The sequence below is a fragment of the Tympanuchus pallidicinctus genome, unplaced genomic scaffold (assembly GCF_026119805.1).
Source record: "Tympanuchus pallidicinctus isolate F22 unplaced genomic scaffold, pur_lepc_1.0 scaffold37, whole genome shotgun sequence".
Lineage (NCBI taxonomy): Eukaryota > Metazoa > Chordata > Aves > Galliformes > Phasianidae > Tympanuchus > Tympanuchus pallidicinctus.
In genome coordinates this window covers 200,222-212,286 of record NW_026294755.1, presented here as the reverse complement: position 1 = coordinate 212,286, position 12,065 = coordinate 200,222, and the positions used below count along the sequence as shown (strand labels likewise).

Below are 12,065 nucleotides of genomic sequence, written 5' to 3'. Positions count from 1 at the left end.
AGCAGCTGCAGCCATTGGTCGCTCCTCCAACCAGGGGTCGTTAAAATGGGGGCACAAGTGGTGCCAGCCTTCATTTGCTGCTCTGTGAAGGTATAGGACAGAAGGGGGGAGCGGAGAGTTGTCCTCTGTGCCAGCAGTGGGACCACACGAGGGCCAGAGGAGGAAGGGGTGGAACTCTGTTCAGTTACTTTTGACAAGGTGTTGCCATTTATTTTACCCCTGCTGTGGCAATTATCCTGCCTGTGTCCTGCCAGTTAGCTCTGGAAGCATAAAAAACGATCCTGAAGTTACAAGGAGTAATCTCTATCCCAAAATTTAAGTCCATAAAATATGATCGTGTCGAATGCAGAAAGCAGGGAGAGAAATGAAAACTAGAAAACTAGTTGCTTGCACCAAGTTCATCTGTCGCTCTGGAAATGCTGTTTGGGAAGTAAGCCAGACTTCTGCAGTTAGTTGTGATTTATTACAGCTCAGAGGAGCATATTCCCTCCTGTCTGTTCTGCTGCCTCTTGGTTTCTGGAAGTCAAGAGCTAAAAGTCACATCAACCAGGGTTTAGAACTTCAGTGGGTGATGTGGAATCATCCCTCGGGGAGGAAGCCAGCAGCTGCAGCACATCCCAAACACAGTCCCCAAGGTTTTATGCTGCCACTGGTACTTTATTATTTTTCCCTTGCTGCAAGTACCAGTAACCATCTCTGGCCAGGCCTGTGGAATGGGGATGAGAATTTTTGCAAGCAAATTTTTGCAGCCCACTTCATAGTGGGCTGGACTGCAAAATGCAATCTCCTAAGTCTGGAATTGAGAAGAGTATAAGCTTGCAAAGCTTGTGGCATCACTGCTGCCATCACTCCTCTGTCACTCTGCAGAAACAGCAGGCTTACAAACTTCAGAAATATTTTATTTGTTTTGGCAAAAAACTAGAGTAACAAACTTTATCTGGGTTCAAGTAGTTTACAAACACAAGAAGGACCTGTTGTCAGCACCACTCTCCCATCAACCACACATACAGGATTGGAGTCTCAGTGCTTCATCTGAAGAATGGAAAGAGCTCCAGCACCCACGGTCCTTGGAAAGGTCAAAGTGAAAGCCTTAAAAACACACCTCCAAAACCAAATGCTGTGGGCTGGGGGAGAGCTGCCACAGCCAGGGATCAAGGGAAGCTGTGTGAAAAGCAAGCAAAGGATTTTTTTCAAATCTGTCATTCATTCAGGGATGATGGTACAGCAATAGTAAGAGAGGGCTTAAGATCATTCTGTACATAACATTCAAAGAGGTGGTGTGAATAAGAGGAGTTGGTGTGAAAATTACTTTTCCTTCATGCCAAGTCACTGAGAACAGGCTGGTATGAATATTTCATGCTAACAGAGGGCTGAGCTGGATGTGCTCTGGGAGGTTAGAAAAGCTGGTACATGCACAGAATTACATGCACTAGAATTTGATGACCCAGGCAGCCACGGGAGGAGAGGTGGGGATGCCATCCGACCTGGAGCTCAGAGCACACAGCATCAGCTGAGAGGAGTCTTAAAAGCTCTCTCCAGAACTGGAGCACAGCTCAGGACTGCAGAGGAACGCCCAGTGCAGTGAATGTGCCCAGGCCAGCATCAGGTCAGCTCCTGTTTCTTGTTTTCCCCATAAAGAAGTGACCAAGCTTAAGAATGCACTCCTTTCCCACCCTCAGTTACCCAGTAACAACACTGTAACGTAAATCTGACTAGCACTAAGAAAATGCCCCAAACTAAGAACTGCTTTCCTCCCCTTCTTAACTCTAAGGCACCCTTTAAAAAAATTACAAAAAAAAAAAAAATAGAGTCATGTAGCCTTCACCTGCAATACAAGGAAGCCACTCGTTTTTAGAAACACAGGGAAAGAGACCATAACTGAACAGATTCACTCCATCCATTGCAGTGTTCTCCTGGTGCTCAGCTGAAAGAACTGGGATATGGGGCACTGCACCAACCAGAACACTCCACAGCTCTGGTCTGTCCGTTTGTTTCCAGGCTTCTTTCCAAGTAAACAGGCAGCTGAAGTTCCTTCCCAAGGACCTGTAAACTCTTCTACGTGTAACATTCATCACCTTTTATGAACAGGAACAATAAATTACAGCGTCCAGAAAGCTCCTCCAGAACCAAATATAGTCTCTGTTTTTCTAGAATTCCCAGTCATCCACATCCAGCTGCTCCAGGTTTGACACCAGCCCAAAAATGCCACTGGGATCCTGGGGCCGAGTTCCTTCAAAGTTAGTGATGGGAGTGACGGGGCGCAGCAGCTCAGGGAGCGCTTCAGAAGCACGGCGCTTGATCTGCGTGGGAAAAAAAGCTCAGCTCTGAAATGCTTCTTCACACAGGAAGGCAGCGAGTAAGACAAGCATCCTCCTGTCTGCACTGAGAGATGCACAACCTGCATCTTGTAACAGCGCTTCGCACGGTCGTTGCTGTAACGCTTGTGTGATTCTGAGGGTAAGAGAAGCTGAAGTGTTACAGGAGAGGGAGCTGCTGGAAGAGCCACATTGTGCTCCCAGAGAACAGTCCTGCCACCTTCCTAGAGAATGCAAGGCTCACTAACCTGCACTGCTGCTAATCACCAAGCTAAATTAATCATTTCAGGTCCCAGAAAATTCAGCAGCTCAAAATTCCCACCCTCAGCTTTGGTGACACTGTAAGGTAATGACTGCAGAAAAGCCACTGTTCTGTACCTGTGCATTAAGTGATCTCCTTACCTGCTTGAAAAAGGGATGATTAAGCAGAGCACCCGCACTTGGCCTGCAGAAGGAAGTTCAAATAAAACAAGAGAAGAAAACGAGTCAGTGCACTTTGACCTTTCAAGATTCAAGATGCCCACGTCGCTCAGTCAGCAGTGCATCATCACAACCCCATCCCACCCATCAGCTCTGGCACCCAGACTCTGTGAAGATTCAACACACCAACCCAGCAGAAAACACGCTCTTAGCAGCTGATGGGGTGCTCTGATGAGCACAAGGGGCAGCAGAAGGACAGGACAGGACCCCCACCCTACTTCCCAAAAGAGGCTGCAAACTGTGGCTATGAACTCTCAAGGAAAGAGCCTCACGACATTAACACTGCTTTTGTTGCACACACTTGATGTGCTGCTCTCCACACAAAGCACATCCTCCCTCACGGTTTTAGAAAAACTGCAAACAACCTTCACTGGTTCTCATCGTTTATTCAGCACAAAAATTGTGCTTGTAGCAGGCTCGTGAAGAGCAGCTTTGGCCTGGCTTTACCTGAAGTCTGGATTCCGCTGAAGGCACTGCGCTACGAAGTTATGGAAGCAGTTGGAGAAGGTCCGGAGATAAGGGTGCAGGGTTGACTCTCCGTTGGCTGCTCTCACATTGCTAACAGCCATGCTCTCACCCAGCCCATAGTTTGCACTTGAACGAGAGGTTTTCATAGTCAGCTCATCAGCAGGAATTGTGGTGGTGTCTAGCAGGCAGGGAACAGTTCCATTCAGCTTTTCCAAGAGCATCTGGAAGCGAAGGATATCAACATCCCACACGCACACAAACAACAATTAAAAATTCTCAGCAGTCAATTAAAATTTCTCATGTCCTCAGCATTTGGATGTTACCATTCTAACCAAAGCCTCAATACAGAAGCACTGCAGTTCTCTAGAAAAAGCAGCAATGAGGGGGGAATTCAGGGACCCTCCTGTCTCCACAACCCAGAGCTGAAATGCAGTTCTGCATGCTGAGATGAAAGAGTGAAAGATGTTCCTTTAAACCTTACCTGAGTGGAAGGCATGTCTTTAAATGGTACATGACCATTTGCCAGCTCACAAGCTGTTATCCCTATGCTGTAGATGTCAGATTTTGCATCATATCCCTGAAGATTCTAGAAGACAAGGCAAATAAAAACTGTAGGCCTGCAATGCAGACAGGCGATGCCCATGATTTGCTGTGTAGAACAAACAGAAACTATTCCAGCAGAAATTAGACAACCCACATATAGGATTGGTCTGTTGTTGTGAGTAGTTTTAAGGTAAAAAGTACAGAGTCAAGATGCTCATCATGAGCAAAAGCAACCCTGTGGCTGTTGGTTTTACTTTTCCCAGAACATACCCTAAAACCTCAGGAAGTTACGCAGAGATAAGATGTATTGCTGAGCATAAGCAGTAGTTGGTTTTTAAACACACCTGCTGCAAGACTTCAGGGCTGAGCCAAGGTAGGACTTTGATGCTGTATTTGGGAAAGTCATGAACGACTTTGAGGCGCTGCCCATGGTTAATCATACTCAGGTTACTTCTCAGACCAGAGAGGTACACCTTCCCATCTACAGAAATGAGGATATGGCTGGCTTTCACACTCCTTAAAAGAACAATAAAGATCAGTCAGGTTCTCTGTCCCCAAAGGTTGACGTTCCTTACAGCACCCCAGGAATGCTGCTAGCATACAAGTATGCCATACAGGATTTGCCTGACCAACTCTGACAGTACACACCATCACAGGACCGACCACTGATAACCCAGGACACTCAGTGTTTAAAATATAGCTTCACAATGAAAAGATAATATCAGAGGAAGGGAAAAATATGCTAAAGGGTGGAAACAGTAACGTAAGGAAGAGATTTTTAAATGATTCAACCTTAACGAGCACTGATAGAAAGACTAAAAGCTTATCAAGAGATTCCTAATGGCCATCCTGAATTCTGTGCAAAACTGCACGCACAAACACCAACAGGACTCAGTTCAGCCACTTTGCACTTCCCCCAAGGAATGTTTCTGTGGCAAGGAGAAATGCAGGACTGGAGGACTCAGGACAAATCTCCCCACACTGTCAGTCTCAATTCAGAGCCTTAGCACGTCTGCCTGCCAACACAGCTGTCCTGACTTCACACAGACACTGGCCTTCAGGGTACAGAGGTAAGTTTGTTTCAGCAACACTGCTATTATTATTATTTTTACCTATGTACATAGCCCATATGGTGGATGTAGTCAAGTGCTTTCAATACTCCTTGGAGAATATATGCAATAGCCAATTCACTCATCCCATCCATAAAATGGGTACAGATTAGATCTTTTGCAGAACCTAAAATGAAACAAAACATCCCTTCATTGGTCAGAATAACGAGGATGTTTCAATAAAGATGCAACACCTCTTAAACTTCATTTTACAGGATATGCTGGTCAGAATAAAAATACACCCTCTTCACTTACCATAGGCCATGAAAGATGTCACTACCCACAGCTCATTGTCAGCTATGAACGTTGCTTTGTATGGCACAATGTTAGGGTGGTTGAAGAGCTTGGAAACATGAAGCTCCCCCTGAACGCAAAGAAGAGATTTTGATTCAATACAGCAAATGCAAAAATATGAATACAGTATTGATAAGCACTGCTCTTATCTTCTGTTCTCTCCTAAACTTACACTACAGCATTAGTAGGTATGTGTTACCTGCAAGAATGTGACCATTTCATTGGTGCAGGCTTCCAGGTTAACTCTTCTGACAGTGACATACTCCCCTGAGGGTTTATACCTGGCCAGGTTTACAACCATCAAGTCTTCAAAGCCTCTGCCTGAAATAAAAGGCATTCAAGCTTCAGTCATATTTCTGGAAGCACGCAGTTCTAAAGAACTCCTCCAATCCTGGGCCCTTAAATAACCTTTATACTCATCTACTCAAATTATTTATGGCCTTGTGAGTGAAAGAAAGTAATTGTTCCATCAGAAGTCAACTCCCTTGGCACATATCCCATTGATCCAGCCAGTAAGTTCACAGAATCACAGAATCACCCGGGTTGGAAGGGACCTCAAGGATCATGTAGTTCCAACCCCCCTGCCTAGCAGGGCCACCAAACATCCACATTCAGATCAGGTTGCCCAGGACCCCGTCCAACCTGGCCTTGAACACGTCCAAGGACGGGGCATCCACAACCTCCCTGGGCAGCCCGTTCCAGGGCCTGACCACTCTGCTTGTAAAGTTAACGTTATCCAGTCTTTCAAGCTCACAACTGAGGCAAAAATGATTCAGCTACAGCCCCTCCAAGGACAGGGACAAGATTCAGGTCCTTCTGCTGACTTTGTACTTCATACTCAGCGCTGTTAATTCACCACCTTCCATTGCAAGCCTTTGGAATAAGCATCACTTATCAAAGTGATTTGAAAATCAAAGAGGAATCGGAGAATCACAGAATTGCAGGGGCTGGAAGGAACATCCAGAGATTATTAAGTCCAACCCCCCTGCAAAGCAGGCTCTCTATTCCAGGTTACACAGAGGAAGTGTTCTAATGGCAAAAAAAGACCAAGCAACTCATCAAGTCAAGGCCAACAGATCTGCAGTTGTTTTTTTCCTCTGTAAAGCAGACCTCCACTCCTCCACCCCAGCAGTAATATTACCTATGATAGTGAGCAACTCGTAACAGCTGCTGTCTGGCAGGAAGTTGCTCATGGTGTCCCTTTTATGGGATGAAGCTATCGACTCGGAGCTCGCCTCATTTGTCTGGGGAGAAAAGATAAAAGATCACGTGCCGATAAAAATCACCTGCTCCTTAAATTGTTGTACACACAATAAAACAACCGAATCAAGAGGAGATAATTTAACTGCTGTTAAAATAACACTGAACAGTTAAATGTCAACTGAAATCCAGGAGATGCCTCATTTCAGAAGGTCCAGACATCTGTGTTTTAAACTGCAAAATGTTCACTCTAAGCTACGATGTCTTCAGAAAGATTTGGACAAGGCCAATTACTGATCCCCTGCACAGTTTAAGCACTGCTCTGTAGTAACTATCTTTCTTTATTTACATCTTGCCTGAGCAAAGGCCATGGAAGCACAGAACATCTCCAGTATGCTGCCCTGTGGCACTCAGCACTCCTGCCTGATGCTGGGGCTTCGGTGCTCGCTGCATTAAGATGAAGCTACTGAGCTGAGTGCAGAAGTGATGAACCAAGTCAGAGAAGGCATGAAGGTCAGCAGGAAAAACAAAGCTCCAAATGAAAGCAAAAATTCAGCTGCAAAGAATTAGTGCTTACAGGAGAAAAACGACCTCACACCACACAGGGAATCAGCACTCTCAAACCTGCCAGCTTTTCTTTGCTACTTCCAATATGAAGCTGCCTGCTTTATTCACACACCTCTTTTCCAGCAGCATTCTGTGCAAGACAAACTGCAAGGCTCTTGCAAGTTCCTCTCTACCTTGCAGCTCCCCTGAATTCCCAAAGTCACAAGCAGTGCATCCTAATAGGGATCTAAATTGATTTGGTGTCTCACAGCAGATTTAGTCGTCCCCATTTCCAGCACATTAACTCCCGCTGACATTTGGAAGCACAGCTCATTTCTTCCACCTCATTCTTCATCAACTGCAAATGCCCTTTATCAGACCTTTCCTTATGGCACACGAAATACAAAGGGCTCGTGCATTTTCCTACAGTGACAGTGAACATTCTTTTATTCCCAACACAGCGATGTGCCCTGCTCTACACTCAGGAAGGGTAAACAGTGCACAAGCACAGGCATCATTTACCATAGATCACCTTTGATTCAGTCTGAGGATTCAGCTCCTGAGCAGCTTTCAGCTGTCCCTAAACGTAGCCTGGGGATAAGCCACAAGTCAGGCTTCCCAACTTCCAGCTTTGCAGCTGATTTCAAAGAACATTTTACCTCTCTGCATCCACCTTCAAAATAAGTGTTAATTTCAGTTATGGGCAAAGGTGAAACTCAGTTTTGTGAACGTGCTGTGATGCAATTTCAGCTCAAACAACTGCAGCACAGCAACTCAGCTGGTGTCTGTTCCAGGGTAACCAACCCCTCCGACCTCAACAGTTCTAAAACCTTCACGGCAGCCACAGCACCACACAGTGCTGCAGCCTGGCTGTGGACACTGAATGGAAAGTTACTGCCTGTCTCAAACCTGTGGTAAAGATTCTTGTTAGTTCTTTCACCGCATCATTAATTATGTCTTCCATCAATTTCACACAGTCCTGTCAGCGTCAAGATTCAACACACAGGCAGATGGAAACCTCTGAAGCAAAAAGGCACCACCAAGGAAGTGAAAGCAGAAGGCTCTGATAGCAGCATCATGGAGCAATGGCAGCAGGTGAAACGCTCAGCAGTATGTAAGTGGTTTGCTTTATTCAAGTCCATTCCAGATAGAGCATAAGCCAACAAAACAGATGCAAAAATTAAACAGGTCTTAATCATGGTTCAGGCTGTTTCAACAGCAATGAAAAAAAAAAAGGAATGTAAACTCTCTTTTTAGAGGTCTTCATCAGAGGTCCTCACTCACCTGTCCTCATGTTAGCAGTGACCAATAGCTGAGAGTTAATGCAAAAGGAGCTCCACCAGAAAATTATCAACATGGGATAAGAGTTGGAAAAAAGGAAAGTTAAACTGAAATGTCACTTATGAAATACTGCAAAAAAAAAAGAAAAACAAAACAAAAAACCACTCCTTGGTGGTTTCACACAGGACAGCTTTTGGTGTATGGTTAAAAGCAAAAGCAGCTGCAAAATGAAGTCACATGTAACTTGCTTTATGGCATGACTTTCATGAATAGACAGCTTTCAGCCTCGTTGATCAGGTTGTAACTGGAAATAAGTTTGATGAAACTGATCTGAGATAACTGCTGTTATAAATGCCACGTGAAAGTGAGCTGTGTGATGCTAGCAAAGATCTGCCTTTGCCAAATCACATTCATCTGAAGCAGAAAGGGGGAACGTTGTTTTTGTTCTGCTGCCTCATCACCTCCTTATTCCTTCATCCCGTCCGGTCCCTTCCCCCCTGTTTGCCTTTCTGTAGAACCATGTGAGGAAAAGAAAGCTTTCATTTAGCTGTAGGAACAAAAATAATCACCAGCACCCCTTCTGTGTCCAAAAATCTGAGTACTTTAACAAAAGCAATACAGATGCTCAGCTCAGTGCTCTCCCAGGATAGCATAAGGTGTGAATCTGCATGACTTTACATGAAACATTCCATGTGTTGTGTATTTTCAGCTTTGTTTGTGCCAGTAAATTACAGATAGTGACACAAAATTAATTAGCAGCAGCCTGAACTGACACAGTTACAATCAAATCACACTTAATTCTTGTTAGTAATTAGCTTGAACTAAAGCAACAGCTGCACACAGATCTACAAACGTGGTGTGAGCAGCAATTCAGAGATATATCTTGCCATAAAATATGTTATTCTCTGAGCACTGCTCATCATGAACGGGGCTGTGTGTCATCAGGGTCTGCAGAACAAAAAGCAAAGGCAAAGTTCTCAGCAGCTCTGTTTGGCTGTATGGTTTTGAGCAGAAATTCCACGTTCACAAATGGCTTCAATTTCTAGGAGGCGAAGCTCTGTGTGTGTGCAGAGAATTGGCTCTGAAGGCGACCACGCAACGGGAGGTCAAGTCAGCTCAGACTGAAAATTACACGTTACTGATGTAACTGCTCTCCAGAGGAAATAAAGGAAATCAAAATCAATGTGTTCAGAAGGGAACGTGGCTCAGAATGACGAAATAATAATAAATGAGGGCTGTTTTCAGAAGTCTTGCAAGCTGACTGCTTCCATTTATTCTGAAACAGTTCAGAGATCAGCATCGCTCAAAATGAGATCTTCATAATCCCAAAACTCAGGTGGGTGGGTGGGGGACCAACCCCCACCACTAATCCAAGAGTGGAAGTTCCAACTTCCAGACCAGTCACCAAGTTTGCAAACCATACACCAAAACCTCCGTGCCAGGGTGAAACCCATCTCCACACTTACGTATAGAGATGAAGGACTAGAACCAAGGTAAAAAGAAAAATGTATATATATCAAACTTCCACAAGGATAATCTCCATGCAATGAACCACAGCACCACAGCCTGCAAACGCCACTTACTTTTCTCCTAGAGTCACCCGGAGGCTGCTCTGGAGTAAAGAAATTCATTGTTCACCAAGTTGTGTTCAACAGACACCCGAACAGAGTTGGAACATAACTGAGTGCACGACCCCACGCGATACTTATTGACACCAACAGCTACAGATATATATTCTTATACAAATAGTTAATTAACAATAAGGCTGCTGCGTTACAAGTAATCAGACAGTTGCACAAGAACGGGAATCAAAGGGATTCAGTAGCGCTGCTGTTTATATTCAACATAAAAGCAAACTGATACTTAAGAAATGACACTGATACTTAGCTTGAATAGAGAACAAATCATCTAATGTTTATTTATTTGAAGCAGAAGCTCAAAGATCTACAGATACATCTTTCCTATACTAAATCACCGACAAAGATTCCTGCATCCTAGCAGAATATTCTGCTTGTTGCACACAAAGCAGACCAGAAACCAACCAGCTCTCCTACAGGCAATGCTGGGGAGCCATCATAACAGTTTCAAATTCATTTTTACTCCATTTACCTTCTCAAACCTCTGTGTTTTACTTTCACCCAAAAGCAGTTAGGCTAAGGAATCCAGATTGCAGTGTCTGCAAACAGAACTGCCATCAAAGTGGAATCGATCTCCAAATGACTTGTTGGGTGTTTGTGGTAACTTTGCATTCCTAGTCAGTCTGAACAACCAGATTTGGTGCTACAACCAGATGTATCCACCTCTTTTACTGCTAGGTAGATATTTTCTCACAAAATAACACGCCTGGAGGCTACAATAAGGCTACAATAAAGCACTTCTAATGAAAGGAAAACTTACCTCCAAATAGTTCGAACTCCCTCAAGCCCTCAACAATGAACTTTTCGGACACCCACCGCTAAGAAAAAAGAAATCCCCCCCAACAATTGGTTACTTCCTTTAGAGACAAACCACTCCCCTTCCCTCCCACACCCCTAAACAAAAGCAGAATCACTTCATAACACACTTCAACTGTTACTGTGTCTGTAACACAGTATGCTATGGACAAGGATTTTCGTTTTGTTTGCCACTAGGATGGCAGGCATGCAGCAAGCACACACGTGTCACTGCATCTCCTGAATGGCATGCACTTGCAATAAAGTTAATGTTAGATTATTCAAACAAGAGCTTTCATACATGCACACAGAGCAAAATAATAAGCATGCTGTGCTCCCTTGTATAAAGATATAAATGTTTGGGTGCAAAAATCAGTGTTCTTATGAAGTGACAACATCTCTGAGCACTTTGGCTACATACTATCTAGGTGCAAAATTAAAACAAGTATCGCAGAAGTGCTGTTCTCTTCCAGAATTCATGCTTAAATGTCAGAGCAAGCATTGTTGGTGCAGAGATACGCTTCTACCATTCTATTTGACTCCATGATTCAAAGAAATGAGGAACAGAGTAGAAAGTGCAGCTTTAGGCTTGCAATGCTGACTGCCAGGTTAGCGTTAAGCAACCACAAACAGCCCCGTGTCAGAACGTGGCAATAAAACAAGGTAAAAATGGATTGTGTCGTTCAATGCAAGCAAAGGCAGTCCTGGAAAGCAGCGCTCCGTGGGTGACGGTGACCGGACATCACACAGCGACCACAGCCGCCGCGCTGTAAGCCGTTAGAAGTGCTTTTCTCACGTGACGCCGATTGTTCGACACTTTAAAACGCGAAATTAACAGCGCCGCCGTTCGGTTTCCCAAATGTTCGGTTCGGAGGGCGCACGGGCGGTGCCGGGCCTTCCCCAGTTCCCCTCGTCCCGAACGCTCCGCACCGCCAGCAGCGGGGTTTTAACGCAGCTTTTAGCGCGGTTCCCGTGACCCCGGGCGCGGTGCTTTCCATACGGCCCCGAGCAGGCCGCGGCCCGGTTTACCGGCTGAGGGGAGCTGGACGCCGTTTAACACTCACCCTAATCCGTTCGGGTTTACTTACAAGAAAAGACATGGACTCCGCGATCGCGCTACCTCACGCAGCTCACGCAATGAACGGCAACCTAAGGGACGAGAACGGCTGGTTCGCCCGGCCTGCTCCCACCCGCCCCTCACGCAGCCCCCGGCCCTCACCTTCTCCTCAGGCTGCGCCCGCCTCGCACCGGTAGAGACGCTGCGTGTGACGTCAGCACGCAACCACGTGACGCAGGACGTCTCGGCGCGCTTCTATGACGTCGCCTCGCAGGCCCGCGCGCGCGCGCACATGAGAAAGGCGGGAAGCGGAGGGCGCCGCCATGTTGGCTCTCCTCAG

General features: G+C 45.5%; 1 protein-coding gene across 6 annotated transcripts; it reads right to left on the bottom strand.

Annotated features, from left to right (window-relative positions):
* Window positions 1–878: 878 nt before the first annotated feature.
* STRADA (STE20 related adaptor alpha) lies at window positions 879–11,973 on the bottom strand. 6 transcript variants are annotated; one of them, XM_052699506.1, is made up of 13 exons: window positions 11,888–11,973; window positions 11,733–11,817; window positions 10,634–10,691; window positions 9,820–9,848; window positions 6,351–6,453; window positions 5,409–5,530; window positions 5,171–5,279; window positions 4,919–5,042; window positions 4,151–4,322; window positions 3,745–3,849; window positions 3,243–3,484; window positions 2,718–2,760; window positions 879–2,300 (listed from the first exon to the last, which is right to left on the bottom strand). In XM_052699506.1, exons 2-13 carry the CDS (start codon window positions 11,766–11,768, stop codon window positions 2,148–2,150), a joined length of 1,296 nt encoding a protein of 431 aa, XP_052555466.1. In that variant the 5' UTR covers window positions 11,769–11,817; window positions 11,888–11,973; the 3' UTR covers window positions 879–2,147. The 6 variants fall into 6 exon arrangements, with proteins under 6 accessions (XP_052555466.1, XP_052555467.1, XP_052555468.1 ...); XM_052699507.1 differs by having other exon boundaries at window positions 11,757–11,817; XM_052699508.1 differs by lacking the exons at window positions 9,820–9,848; window positions 10,634–10,691 and having other exon boundaries at window positions 11,757–11,817.
* Window positions 11,974–12,065: the final 92 nt, after the last annotated feature.